The sequence below is a fragment of the Lampetra planeri genome, chromosome 1 (genome assembly GCF_965212315.1).
Source record: "Lampetra planeri chromosome 1, kcLamPlan1.2.h2, whole genome shotgun sequence".
NCBI lineage: Eukaryota > Metazoa > Chordata > Hyperoartia > Petromyzontiformes > Petromyzontidae > Lampetra > Lampetra planeri.
The window spans coordinates 32,867,615-32,881,866 of NC_136107.1; the positions used below are offsets into that span (position 1 = coordinate 32,867,615).

A 14,252-nucleotide genomic window follows, 5' to 3' on the forward strand; every position below is an offset into this window, starting at 1 on the left:
ACAAATCACGACACCGCTGCTCGCCGCAAACACAAATTAAAAGGTGTGTGAAGTCGAGGGAGTGGAATGAGTCACTGCGTTGGTATCATCTTGCCCCGAGGATGTAAAACAACAAAAACTGTGAATCAGAATGCAACAACACACGTTGTTAGGAAAGTTTTCGGTGTGGTGGTGGTCAATGTACCCCTATAATCCAGTGACAGGTTAGATTGGTGACTCATACGTGGATGAGAGCCACAGAGATTGTCGAACGATACTCTCACTGGATGGAAACCGAGTTTGTACGTGCAAGTGATAACACAGGAAATAGGTTTCAAATAGGCAACATTTTTCAGGCTCTTAGGCAAGAAGCCATTCTCAGAATAGGGATGGTCAGATTTATTGAAAACAATTTACTGTAATTTATAAATTAATAATACAAAATATGCTTGCTTCCCTATAATAACTGCGATGATGTATCACCAGTCACTTGCATTCATAAGATCCTCACAAGAAAATCTCCACTCCCCAAACACCACTTTCCTGATACCACTCATACACAGCACTAATTTGACACTCACCAGTCACCATGCACCAAACATTCATCAGATACCACTCACTTGACACTTCACACACTCATCACTCGCCTAATACAAACTCGCATGACACTCCCTCCCTGCCTAACATTAACCTAACACTTAATCAACAGACACTCAAAACGACTCTCCTGACACTCACCAATCACCTTACATCATTCACAATCACTGCTCATTACCTGACACTCAGCACTCATCTGATACCACTTACCAGACACCAAGGTTGAAATAATGTAAACTATACGTTCTGTCCATCTATTCTATTTTTGTTCTTGCCATTTATCAAAGTTGTATCCCAAGTGTGCTATTGGCGTCATTCGAATATCTCGCAGCCATTCGTGCGAGTGAAGGGCATAGCATGATATTTGTTGCTATGTTTGATTCTTTATATATGTTCAAAAAGTCATAGACGAGTCCATGTAAGCAGGTATCACAAAGCTGCCCGAGATCCCTTCAAGTGCCTTGGTTCGAGCAGGAGGGGGCAGCACTTTACCACCCACCCCACCACAAAGACGGTTAAATCGATGTTTTAATCCTCAGAAGTAAAATAACGCCAAATTAAACAAATTGCCCCATTTAATGTGATAGGGTTTTGTTGTGCAGTCATTGGTGACTGGGCTGAAACCATCAAATCACGACATTTGAGAGCCCAGTTTAATCGTGGGGGCCTTGTCTGGATTTGAACTCAGAATTCATCAGTGCCAGCTCAGCTTCTGACTTCTGAACCATCGGGTAACGTCTTGAATTTACAGTCTTAATATGTAAACTATATTTAGTCAGTTAAAACCTTTCTTTCAAGGTTTTAACCATGAAATTGAGATGGGTGCTGCAGTCCATTTAATTTCTCAATCAATATTTTTTCAGGCCACTGCCAAATGAAGATGTTACAGAACCTAACCTTTACTGTACCTACTCATTTTCTCATTGGCATGTTACACTGGACATGCGCATGAGCACACCAAATAAATAAACATACATTATGCGAAACGTTAGCGTCGTCTTGAATACGATAAGTAACAATAAATAAGACGTCATTTCGCCTCCCATCTGGAATGTAAAAAAAAATTGACTTTTTTCTTATGAGTAACAGATGTCGGAAGGTGGCGTATTGTTTTTAATAGTTGTATGTTATTTAATTATTTGTTACTTAGTAGCAATGCCATTATATAACTACCAATGCCAATTTAACAACTGGCCATCCGAAAATGTAATAAAAGTCATCTCCAGCTCTTATTATCCACTCTGGTCCCTCTTTTCGATAAAGGGTCATTGCCTGTTACGTCGTCTATTGTTTCCTTGTGGTAGTGTTATTGACGAATGTTAATTGTGCTTGTGCACCACTACCAATGCAGCATCAGAACATGTCATTTTGTAAATGTGGGTTTAAATTTCTATTTAAAGCTTTCGTGAGTGCAGGGATTCATATGACGTAGAAGGGAAATAATAAAATAATCAAATGAAAACATAATAATATAATAAACTAAAATACATTAAACAATAACATTCTCACGACGTTTTGGCCACAACGCAAGCATTAGGACGCTGTCTTTCCGACAGCTTTGTTCTTCACCTGAGGACGGCTGCTTGTGTTGCACCCGAAACGTCGTGATTTAAAATGTTCCAATTAGTTACTACTCCAGCACACCGGTGTATTGGAGAGTAAACCCACACTTTTCTTGGTTCTTTCTGTAAAGTCACGTAGAAGGGAAATAATAAAATAATACACTTTTTTTTATTCCGTCATCCGTCATCAGGTGAGGACAGCCACAGCGAGAGACCTATGTTGTTTTGTTTACGTTTTGTTTAAGCATACCGTGTCAACCCGTATTCTTGTACAGGGAAATTTAGTTTGCAGGTCCATACGGCGTACAGCCGTTTCAATGCTATGGCTGTAGGGTTTTGGTGGTCCATGTTGTTTATGTCGTTTATTGTGAAAATTCCATCACAGTTCCTATGATCAAAGTTTCATTGCTTCCATGGCTTTATTTTGGTGATTTTTGCAGAGTTGGTGTACGGTGCCTTTTTCTGCAATATTTTGCAGTTTTTTCTTGGATTTTCTGTTAGCACTTAGTCACATATTCACTTTAAGATGTTTTATTGTTCATGTTTTTTGTTTGTTGCGGTTGCACGCGATTCAAGAGCCGAATGGCTCACAAGTCTATACCAAATAAAGTAACTTTAACTTGAATTCTGGCAAAAAAGTGTTTTGTCTATTTGTTTGTTTCTCCCTTGTGATGGGACTTTGTAGGATTAACGTTGAGATGTATAAGGGGGCACGTGGTGACCAGTCAGGTCTGAATTGGTCTGCAATAAGGTAGGGCACTGATAAGAGGTTGACAGGAATGTTTCCGTGACAATCATTTCTAATTGGCCGTGTCGGGTGAGGCGGCGTGTTTAACGACACATTTACATTGACGCGATTCTAACGCAAAATTAACAGCAACAAAAATACATTTTGATTTTAAGCTTTCGTGACTGGAGGGATTCATATTCTTGGTTCTTTCGGTAAAGTCACATAGAAGCGAAAGAACCAAGAATAACAAAAAAATAACTTAATTCCGGACAATAAGGCTCGCGAACAAGCAGACTCGCGACTTTGCCCCCGCCCCCTTTTCTCATTAGCATAATCCGTGACGTCACGTCCGGTGACCCGTAACCCCGCCTCCTCGGTGACGTCACGCGCGACCTTCGACCCTGGGCGGGCGCGACTTTCGTCTTTCAAATGGCGACCGTGGAGGAGCTGAGAAGCGGTAACGCAGATTGCCGGGGGGGGAGGGAGGGAAGGGTTGTTATATTTGTGCGTTGCGTGGACACCCACCACCAGCACACCACTCGGTTGTTTAAATCGCGCTGTCAACAAAGGGCTCGCGACGCGTTGCGCGAGCGAGAAGGCGGCGTCGCTTCGCTTGGTTACCACGGCAACGTGTCCACTGTCGCCGTCCACGCATCTGGATGTCTCCTGATGATGCTCGCTATATTTAGCGGCGAAACGTCGAACTCGCATTGTAAATGTTGTGGATGTACTCTCCAACGCGCACTGGTGTGCTGCTGTAACTGCTCATGAATTGCCGTGTTCTGTTTTCGTGACAAACCTCACTAATTGGCAGTCGGGTGGAGGAGGGTTTGACGGCAATATTTGTATTTACGCGATCGAACTGTTGTTGTTTTTCATAATAATCGGGCATGGTCAATCCGCTACTGGTTGAAGGCATTTCGGCCTCTCTATCACTGCTATGATCACTGTTACATTGCTTTTATGGCTTTATTTTGGTGATTTCGAAAACTTTTTTGGTTTGGCCATGTTTGTTGTAGTACGGAGTTAGACTGATGGCTTTAATCTAAGTTGTCTTGTGGTTGTTGTTGTTGTTTGACTTGCATCCCACTTGGATTTTTGCACACAGCGTTGGTGTACGGTGCTTTTTTCTTGGGAGATTTTTTTCTGTTTTTTCCTGGATTTTTCTGTTTACGCATAGTCACATAGTCACTTTAAGATGTTTTCTTGTTCATGTTTTTGTTTGTTGGTATTCGGCTCACAGGGCTATACCAAATAAATAAAACTGAAAGTGAAAACTGCCTCCGCGATACAACAATCTACGTAGCATTTGCACACGAGATGATGTTTTCTCTCCCATCTCTGCTCTGGACGTCCACTGGGACGCGTTCTCTCCTTTGGCTGCGAGTTTGTTTTTAGTCTCGGCCGTCCATTGTGACGTGTCCTGTCCAAGCCCACTTTACTAGACATGCAATTACGATGTGCTTAACATTCGTACGCCCTCCAGTCCATGTGTTTTTGTCTATGAAATTGTCAGTGTCCCAAGCATACACCTCTGCTCATGTATGCGTATAAAGGGTATGCTTTGCACGGTGATGTCCGTGCCACACAAGTCACATAAATCGAAAATTGTGTAAACATATGCAGTAGTAGTGCACTGAAATTTCGCAAATGACCTTATTGATAGTCGTAGATAAAACCATTCTACTTACACGAAAATATATGGCGTTAGAATAGGCAAGTAGCGAAATAATATGAACGTACAATATTGGCAAGCGAAGCGATGGTGGAGTGTGTGCTTTCCACCACGCTACGAACCCAGCCACCTGAGCTCGATGTGTATTACAGTATTTGAACAAGACCCAGGTCCCCCTATCCCTTAACCAACCCACAGTCTGCCCAACGTGTATTATGTAGGGAGTCCATCCAGCAGTGGATTTACAATGGGGAAGATTTTAAAAAAAACGTAAAATTGTAAATAAATGTTGCTTGGTCAAGGCATGTTGCTCAAAAGGATGAAGCCAAGGTCAAGAATAATTACGGATTGTCAGCCAAGGTGTGGAACACGTCAGAACGAGGTGGAGCGATTAAATTAACGCGCGTGCTGGTGCGATGTGATCAGTCCAGCAGTGAGTTGCTCATGGCTGATGATGATTATGACAGTAGCCCAGATTTTGACCAATTGTATTTGCGCTTCCAGCGGTGCGAGAATCTCTGGAGCGGCGGGGGGTGCTGGCCGCGACCAGGGCCCGCTTGCGCGCGGAGGTGTTCACGAGCCTCGCGGAGCCTGAGACTGCGCGACCACCGCTGCCGCATGAGAACCTCCTGCTCAACGAGCTCATCCATGAGTATCTGAGCTACAACCAGTACAACTACACGGCCGGAGTGCTCGTCACCGGTAACGCTGTCGCTTTACACGATTATAGTGCATTGAAATTCAAATTTGTTAAAAAATAAATGTAAAGGTGAATCCCTGCAATTTCTAGCTCACGGAAGGGCCAAGAGGGAGCTGTAGAGACCACTATAGAGGGTAGTTTGGCCTTAAATTCCATGATGGTCAGAGATCTTGGAAGAGGTGGGAGTACACACACTTTACCCCACCGCGCACGATCTGGCTATCCACAAACGGTGGTGTACCCATGTATACTGCTGAGTGGACAGGGGCGTGGACATTTAAGAACCTGGCCCATTGTATCAATTGCCGAACCTGGAGATCGAATTAGCGACCGGTAGATGCAGATGCTTGGTTTGGCTGAATAGGAATTGAACCCTGTTTCTCACAAATTAACTACGTCCCTCCACTGGTCCAAACTATGCACTGGACAATAGCTATCCAATACAATAATCTGTACATGTAAAATCTGTATGTACGTATCTTTGTATGCAGGCATTTTTCTCCAGATAATTATTCCTAGACCACTCAAACAATTTCAATGATAGTTTATAATGTCCATGATGGAGTAATGGAATGAGCTGCCCTCCAGTGATTAATATATTCCCTTGTCCAATTGTAGCCTGAAAACTACCCAAAAATATTTTTTGTTAAATGTATCGATTATTTGAAGAGGTCATTGATTTAAGTTCAACATAGCAGTACTGTTGTTGCCACCAAAAAACTGTTATTTTCTCTGCTAAATCCCACAGCTGTGACAGTCGTTATTTGATCTAAGAGATGTGCTAATACTTGTGTAGTGTCAACGATTCAGAGACAGAGTTTCTCGGAGGCACTTTATTAACAACTTTCACGGTCTCGTCTGCACACTCTCCACAGTAGCTCAGCCTAGCCTGTATATTATACTAGCCGTTTAACACTGACGGCGCTGACTGAGATAGCCAACTACTCTCCTTCGTAGCGCAAAGTCTAGTGGAGACGTTTAGCGACGACGGCGACCAGACGACAGCAATGACGAGACGAGTCCATTCCCAGAACCAGCAGCCCCGAGCTCCTGCTCTCAAATCCCATTTATCCTCCCAGCGCGGCCTGGCTCCGCCCTGACCGCGCCTCCATTCTCGAACCCACTAGCAGGTTCCAGGGGCATGCAGACGGGGTCCTCCATGACCCTTACCCGTGTTCCTCCACTCTGCCCACACACCGTACACGCCCTCACCGGCGTGTGTGCTGTCTGTCCACCACAGTTGCCGCTGCTGTCCACCAGCCAGCGCTATTACACTACACTTGTATCCAACAATCTGGATTTGTGTCTTCCCATCTCTATATATCTGTGGCTGTTTGTGTGCAAGTTTCTTCGAGTCAAAAGTGTCTACCTGCTCAAAAATGTTCAGGCAGTGTTATTGTTTGCTTGAGATAATGCAGCTCTGCTTCAGTTTATTCATATGTTTTTTTCTGCAGAGGCAGGACAGCCAGATATAAGACTGGAACGTGATTTTCTTGCACGGGAGCTGCATGTGTTGGAGGAGCCATCTGCACGCTCTGTGTAAGCCCTCAACCCTCTGCCTCTTTTCCCTAACTTTTGTATGGCTCAACGAATACAAAGGCACGTGTTAGACCACAACAATTCAGAGATTCTGAATTAATGTTCATGTCTAAATCATGCACTGGATTTCCCAGTTAGCTGATACCCCTTATTGGGCTCAGAGTCGTCACGAAAGGGGCCATCCATTTAGTACGTACACATGGAGGGGGGGTTAACCCAAATGCGTACGCTTGCGTCTGACAATGTACGTACGCATAGGAAACGGGGGTGGGGGGTGAAGCCTCGATAATAATTTGTCTACATTGGCCTTCAAATTAGTTAGAGAGTCTGGCGGTTAACTATCTGCTTAAACACATTAATATTCATCCTTGATAATTTCTGCATGGATTAAACATCGGCCGTTCTATAGGATTCGGGTGGCGGGCGGGTGCATCAAGCATACGTACGCAGGTGGAGGGGTGTAAAAAGTATGCGTGCGTACGGGGAGGGGGGGGAGGTGTCAAGTTTTGACAGATTTTTGCGTACTTACTAAATGGATGGCCCTAACTGGAATTGTCCACGAGCACCTAATCATGAACATTCATATCCACTAGGGGGCGATCCAATACCGTTTGTGGTTAGCACAAGACTTGTCTGAATTTTACGAGAATTCTATTTTATTCTCACCCAATGCACTAATAATTTAAAATTGTCAATACTATCATTATTCCATATAAGTGGTTCAAATATATTGAGACATTACGAAATAACATACGTGTTATGTTACTTATTTTTTCAAATAACTGCTAAATTTGGGATGTATTCACTCGTCAATTTTGAATGTTAATTAGAGTCCTAGCAGTCTCTTATATGATGTTTATAATTTATAATTCTACATTTGTTATTCTTTTTAAATAGTTACAGCATGACTGTATAACTCATGTACTCTTCAATATTTTGTCATCATTAAAGGTTTTTTGGATTTGTGAAACAATTATGCACATAGATCTTTGCTTCCCTATTTCTTTTCTCATTAGCTCAGGTCTTTTTTGAACAAGCAACACTTAATGGCTTCTCATCTAAATTGAAACATGATACTGTATTGATTAATATGGGCATGAATTGCAATGCATGAGTATAAAAGACTATGAATGCAATGTTTTTATACACTTGTATTTAGGTGGTGTATGTTGATCCACACTTATTGGATCTTCTAATACCTTTTAGCAAAAAACTTGTACTGTATTTCTAGCAACATAAACTTGTTTTTTAAATCCAGGTGAGTGGCACTGTTCCAAAGGACTTGACTTAATGGAAGCTTCCAGGTTCAAATCCTGTTGTAGGTTAATTTCCTAAAATATTTCAATGTTGTTAAAAGTCAGCACTCGTTCTTTTATGGAATCGCTGGCCACCACCATAGAAATATCCAATACTATTCCTGAGTGATCAGTGGAGATGAGCACATCATCCTAGCTTTTGTAAACATGAAGAGAGTTTGGATTTGAAAAGTTTATCAACTTGTAAATGTATGTTTTTGTTTACAACTTGCCAACATATCAGCATAATATATCAACATGATATTAAGTTAGTTATAGTGTTAGTACTGGTTGTGGTGGTGACTTTTGGTGTGTGTGTATGTGTGTTTTTATTACAGCCCCCTGCTCTATGGCATGTTGGCTCATTTTATGTCACGGGGGGCAGGGGTCAATGCCTCCCGAGCTGTGCCCATGCCGGGAGGCTCGAGGGGTTTGCAAAGGGCTCCCTCTCCAAGCCGAGTCCCACAAAACATAGCTACTGCTGGGGACACAGGTGAGGGTATTTCTGAGATGAACTGCAATTGGTAGGGGCCAGAGCTGCTCATGACATTTATACTGTATAGGAAAATGTTGGGGTTTTTTTCAGTTATAACCAACTATATCTGTGGTTAATTGCATTTTTTTTTGCCCTTCTAGAACATCATTAGAATTTACATCAGTCATTGTCACGAACATCTATGTGTATACAATAATAAAATACACTGATTAGCACGGTTGGCTACGTACTGTGCAAAAGAAGTTCAACATAAATCCAATAAAACGTGCACTCAACACTAGGAGACACTGGATTAAAATGATTGCATCTGAATGGTTTAAAAATTATATAAACGATAACAATACAGGCTACAACATTGGCAATGCCAGATGAACTTGGGTACTAGGTGTTGTGATGGACAACCCCTTTACTATCAACCATTTAAATGTTAAATGTGCCATACTTAAGTTGTTTTTTGTAAAAATTTACCCTGGATAATCCCTTGAGATGAAACTTGTCTTGAGTGTCCAGGGTTTCAATTGAGACATGGAAAGCATGCAATGACATGCCATACAAAAAATGAAATCTACAACATATACAGTATACTTTTGTACAATGTTAATTCAAACATATTGTGTCAAGAACAGGGACAAGACAGCCAAAGCAGCATGCATGAACATCACGTAGACATTAGTATATATGTGATAAAGAATATAAACAAAAATCATCTTGTTGTAAATTGTAAATTTGCATCCTTAAATATGGCATTGTCGTTCTTTAATGCATTTCCATCTCTTATTTATTTGTTCATCTCTCTGTATGCAGGTGTGGAGGAGCCTGCAATGACGCAGTTTGTGGTTCGTGGAGGTTACAGGTGATGAGGGCTCCTGTCCCCCATATGAAGTTCATATGCGCTGAATGAATAAAGCATTTTTGTACATGCATGACTTATTACATTAAAAGTACAATTCAATGTCACTGGAATTATGAAATAAGTACAATAAAATTGATATTTAATAAGGAAACCTCATTTGTTGTTTATCTATCTGATTATATTGGTTTGGATGTATATGGGTAGTGTACAGTCTGCTATTATCAAGATTTTTCAAGAGTGTTCTGAATTGGCATCTTTGATTTTGTGTGTGGGAGGACATTGAAGTGCCTGGTGTAAACTCAATCATACGAGGGGAATAACTCAAAAGGTCCACACAAATTAGTTCACAAACCTGCTATATGCCCACCTTCTACTGCACTTGCAGCCCTCATGATTGGAAATTCGCAGCACATCGTGCTCTGTGATCTACAAACCCTATCTCTGCTGTTTTACAAGCATACACCACCATGCTTGCACAAAGCATCTCGGTAACACATTCCTGCGGAGGGAGCTGGTAGGAACGTTGGCTTGCTCAGTCAATGGCCAGGGTCAACGGCGGCGTGGTGTATTCCGCAAATATGCCCGACTGAGGGCGGGCACAAGCCGGCGTGAGTAGGTTAAACGTTGAGTTTTATAAGGGCACCACGGGGTGACCAGCCCCTTCCCACCCAGCCCCACCCCTCCCACCCCCCACCCTCCCCACCCAGCCCCTCCCCACCCTGCCCCTCCCTCCCCACCCAGCCCCTCCCTGCACGACGGACGGACACAATAATCCCCTGTGGGCTGGTGTAACCTGGCGGTTCCTACCAGTATGATGTGTTATAGTCTCTAGACTCATTTTCAATAGCATCTTGCTTTGGCAAGTTTTGTCATTTGTTTCAATGTAATAATTCCAAGTGCCAAAAGCATCCTCATAGATATAAAATAGCATCTACTTTGTGCGCCCCATTTGATTCTCTTCTCATGATGAAGCACTGAACTCCATTACACAACTTGTTAGAAACCTACTTTATATGATGATCTTTATCACTAGGCAGGTGCCTGAAAAGTGCTAAAAATTGAGTACAAAAAAGTTATAAAACGCCTTTCACGTGTGGGCGTTTCAGTGCGTTTTTGCACGGTTTTTCAACACATCAAAAGTCAATGGATTAGACAAACATTTGCTAAGTTTGGCACACAATGCATTGTGGTATTGATAAAAGACAGCTTGTTTTTACCGAATCCACATCTGCCACATCTTACATTCTTTGGTGGCTGAGTCACCCACATGCAGTGCACCAAGATACCTTTAGAGGGTAGCACAGCAAGTATATTGCTGACAATGAGCGTTCTTTGCGCTCAACAATGCCGCTACATTTCTAATGTGATATTTTCCTGGTTGCTCTAGTTTCTGGCCACATGTAAGAATTCTAAAAAAACGGGAGTCCACCAAAGAATCAAATTGAACATCCATATTGAGATTCAGTGAGACCCCTGAGTGAATAGGGTTTATTGGAATTTTTAAAAGCACATACAGTAGTAGTGCTATTTCTACCCTGCCAATCCCAGAGAGTACATTAAAACACTTAGTATCGGAGAAATATTCGGCAATATTTCAGTATTTGAAACTAAACTATGTTTATTTTACCAGGTAAGGCCCACTGAGCTATATTGCTCTTTTTCAGAAGCGACCTGATCACATGATAGCTCAACGAAGTGGCTTATCACGTGGACATTTATAGCAGCCAAATACTCAGAAATGTGAAACCTGTTCGCACAGAATATGCTAAAGCTTGATAGTGTTGAACGATTCCTTTGTGATGTGACATTCACAAGACTGGGCAGAAACGAGGTCAAATAGGGTTTTAGCAGTAAGGAAAAAAGCAAATGTCGGCTAAGCGACGAAACTGAAGAAATCGACCAAGCTATGCACCTATGTTACCTGCAAGGTGTGGCAATGACATCGGCCTGTGATAAACCCTGCTTCCTCGTGACCACGCCCCCTACCTCAGCATGCCCTTACATGGCTCGCGTTCTCAAACAGCTGATGTCACCCGTTCGCACATTGGCTCTTTGGCTTTTTCCTGTGTCGCGTGTGGGCGTTGCTTTAAATGAGCGCATTCTTAAGGCTGGATTTAGCCACGCTGCCCCTCAAACCACACAGCACGTCATGCATATCTACGTCTGTGCCGAGTGCAAAGTTTGGTCATTTGGTGATGACTACATCGAAAGAATTTTAACCGACGCGTTCATGATAACACATTTGCAATCCTGGAATGTGAATGTTTCAGAGGCTGATAATGTGTGCAACCAATACAGAACTTTTGAAAGTGCTATATGTTATTTACATTGAATCGACACGTTACAAAAAATCCAAGACAGATATTGGTAGTTTCAACTTTAAAATGATTTTGTGCGGGATGTCCCACGGTTTGTTTGTTTAAACGTTTGGATTAATTGTTTTTGCAAGGTTTGTTTTTGAACAAGGCGTTTCGTACATAAAGTATCTCCAGTGTCTTTGGCCCTTAGGATAAGATCCCACATTTTCAGTTCATATAATTAATCGGTGTTCAATTTCAGGCAGAACAGTCTAAAGCTCTGTTGTGGGAAAATATTTTAGTATTTCACATCCATATCGCTTTATTTTTGTCCTCAGAATTCTTGCAGGTATTCTAGTGGTAGTGCCTTACGCTGACAATTCTTACTCCCAGCCATCCTAGAGCTGTGTTGTGGAAAATATCGAATGAAAAATTAAGCCTTACATATAAACCTGAGTAGCTCACTACATTCTAGCTGGGAGAGCACCCGATTCCCAGTAGGTATAGTAGCAAGTTTTGAACAATTAAGCACACTAGTTCTACATTAGCTCTGAGCAAGTGGTGGAAATTCCACATTACGATGGCCGGAGTCTCTTGTTTTCATAGGAAGACCGCTGTTCACATATATAGCTCGATTGAAACAGAAACAAAGGGCGACAGATGTGTAAGGATTAACTAAAATAAACATACATTTACAACATTTCCTGTAGTATTCATTTTTACGACACAAACTTCGTGAACTGTAGTTTTTTTTCCCCTGCAGTACGATTTTGCCATTCATCTTCACTGCAATTGTGCCTTTTTCCCTCCCCTCCCTTGTGAATGATCCACGTTTCAGTGGGAATAAATACGTCCATTAACCTCTAAACCCATGCAAGAAGTACTGTATTTAACTTGCAGATTAGATGGGATTGTGAGACCGTGTATTTTTCTTTTTTTCACGGCCGACGGGCATGACTCAACTGGCTGCTTTAACAGCTTCATGCGATGCAATCAGTGGGCGTGCGTAATGATGATGGAGGGATGTGGAGGGAGGTGGTTCGCCAAAGCTTTGCAAACCCTCCTCTCTCCCCACAGTCCCACCGGCTCCGAGACATCTGAAACTCCTCCCAAAGCCACCCACACAACCCCCCCCCACTTGGGCCCTCTTTGCACGCCGTCTCAGCCACGGGCCATTTCTCTCTTTCCCTCCCCCACTACCACCACCATCACCACCACACTCGATCCTCAACACCATCATCACCATCACTAACATCACCGCTTCAGCTTAAGACGAAGAGTGGGATTCGAGGTGTGCTACAACCACGACTACAACTACACAGGAGGTAATTGAGAGGTAAGGCTTTATCACTGTGTGTGTGTGTGTTGCTGCCCTGTTGACGCTAAGTTTTTAGCTGCTGCTGATGATGCCCTTCCTTGCTGTCTCTTAACGCTGCTTTGCAAACTGTGGTGGTTGTTGTTAATCACAAAATAGCACTTCTTATAGCTGGAGTGGAGCTTGTTTTGAATACATCTAAAGTACTCGCCGTGTTGGCAGATTCCTGGGAATGTTTAAAGCCGTCTGGAGCCCTTTTTAGAGGATTGAACAAAAATCCTTGCAGATTGTGCGCACAAAACGCGAGGCATTTTGCTTGAAACTCAACGGCTTCCAGTACAACTTAAAAAAAATTGATAGTTAATATTTAAAAAATATGTATTGTATTAACGTTCATAGCTGGATTATTTTTAAAGTCTCTCTTCAATGAGGATCTTGAGAAATAACTTTGCAACACGCTAAAGCGACTCTCTGTAGCAAATGTTCCTAACTTAGTCATGGAATTCCGTGGGATGTGTATTAATAAAACACATTGATTGGTTACAATATTGCTACAAAGTTGCTGTAACGTCTAGCAAATGGACAACATCATCTTCTGCTGCTTAGGCGTGTCCTGGGGACGGCGGGAGGGGGTCGAGTGGGGGTGGTGGTGGCCCTGCAGGCGAACAATGCCCCCAGTAGGTAACGCGAACAATGCCCCCCCCAATAGGTAACGCAACAATGCCCCCCCCCCCCCCCAATCGGTAACGCACGCACCCACAGAAGGTTACAATCCCGCTCTGGGCACCGTCCGTGTAGGTTCTTCAAATGGACACCCCAGTTTAGCATTTATTTTGAGAGCCAGAATGGATGTGAACAGAGTTTTTACTTGAAAGTCGAAAGTTCATTAGGGGGCTTCGCAAATGCCCAATTGCCAGTATGTATGTATTCTAGTGCAGGTTTGTTTGCAATGTGATTACAGTGCTGTACTGTATTTAGCACGTTTGGTTACTATGTACGGTGCGAAAGAAGTTCAACATACATTGTAAAATGCTGGAAACAAAATATAATGGGTTACATAAATGCTGCGTGTAGTGTGGTGTATACATGTGTGCAGTGTTTATTAATACTTCCATTGGCCAAGGAAAAATCCATTAAGTCATTTCCTCTTTTGCAAGATATATCTGGGAAAGTATATATGCTTGAATACAACCATGCAATTGTTTTGTTATCAA

At 42.5% G+C, this 14,252-nt stretch overlaps 2 protein-coding genes across 3 annotated transcripts in view; both read left to right on the top strand.

The window, feature by feature from the left end:
* The first annotated feature begins 3,191 nt into the window (after nucleotides 1–3,191).
* CEP20 (centrosomal protein 20) lies at nucleotides 3,192–9,577 on the top strand. Its single transcript, XM_078598972.1, has 5 exons — nucleotides 3,192–3,325; nucleotides 5,048–5,245; nucleotides 6,698–6,782; nucleotides 8,416–8,570; nucleotides 9,378–9,577. Exons 1-5 carry the CDS (start codon nucleotides 3,298–3,300, stop codon nucleotides 9,428–9,430), a joined length of 519 nt encoding a protein of 172 aa, XP_078455098.1. The 5' UTR covers nucleotides 3,192–3,297; the 3' UTR covers nucleotides 9,431–9,577.
* Nucleotides 9,578–12,854: 3,277 nt separating this feature from the next.
* LOC144721392 (myosin-10-like) overlaps nucleotides 12,855–14,252 on the top strand; it is a 117,600-nt gene continuing 116,202 nt past the window's right edge. Inside the window, exon 1 of one of the 2 annotated variants that reach the window (XM_078598985.1) lies at nucleotides 12,855–13,059. The gene's annotated coding sequence lies outside the window, so the exon portion shown is untranslated. The remainder of the gene's footprint in view (nucleotides 13,060–14,252) is intronic. The other variant, XM_078598995.1, reaches the window with a different exon arrangement.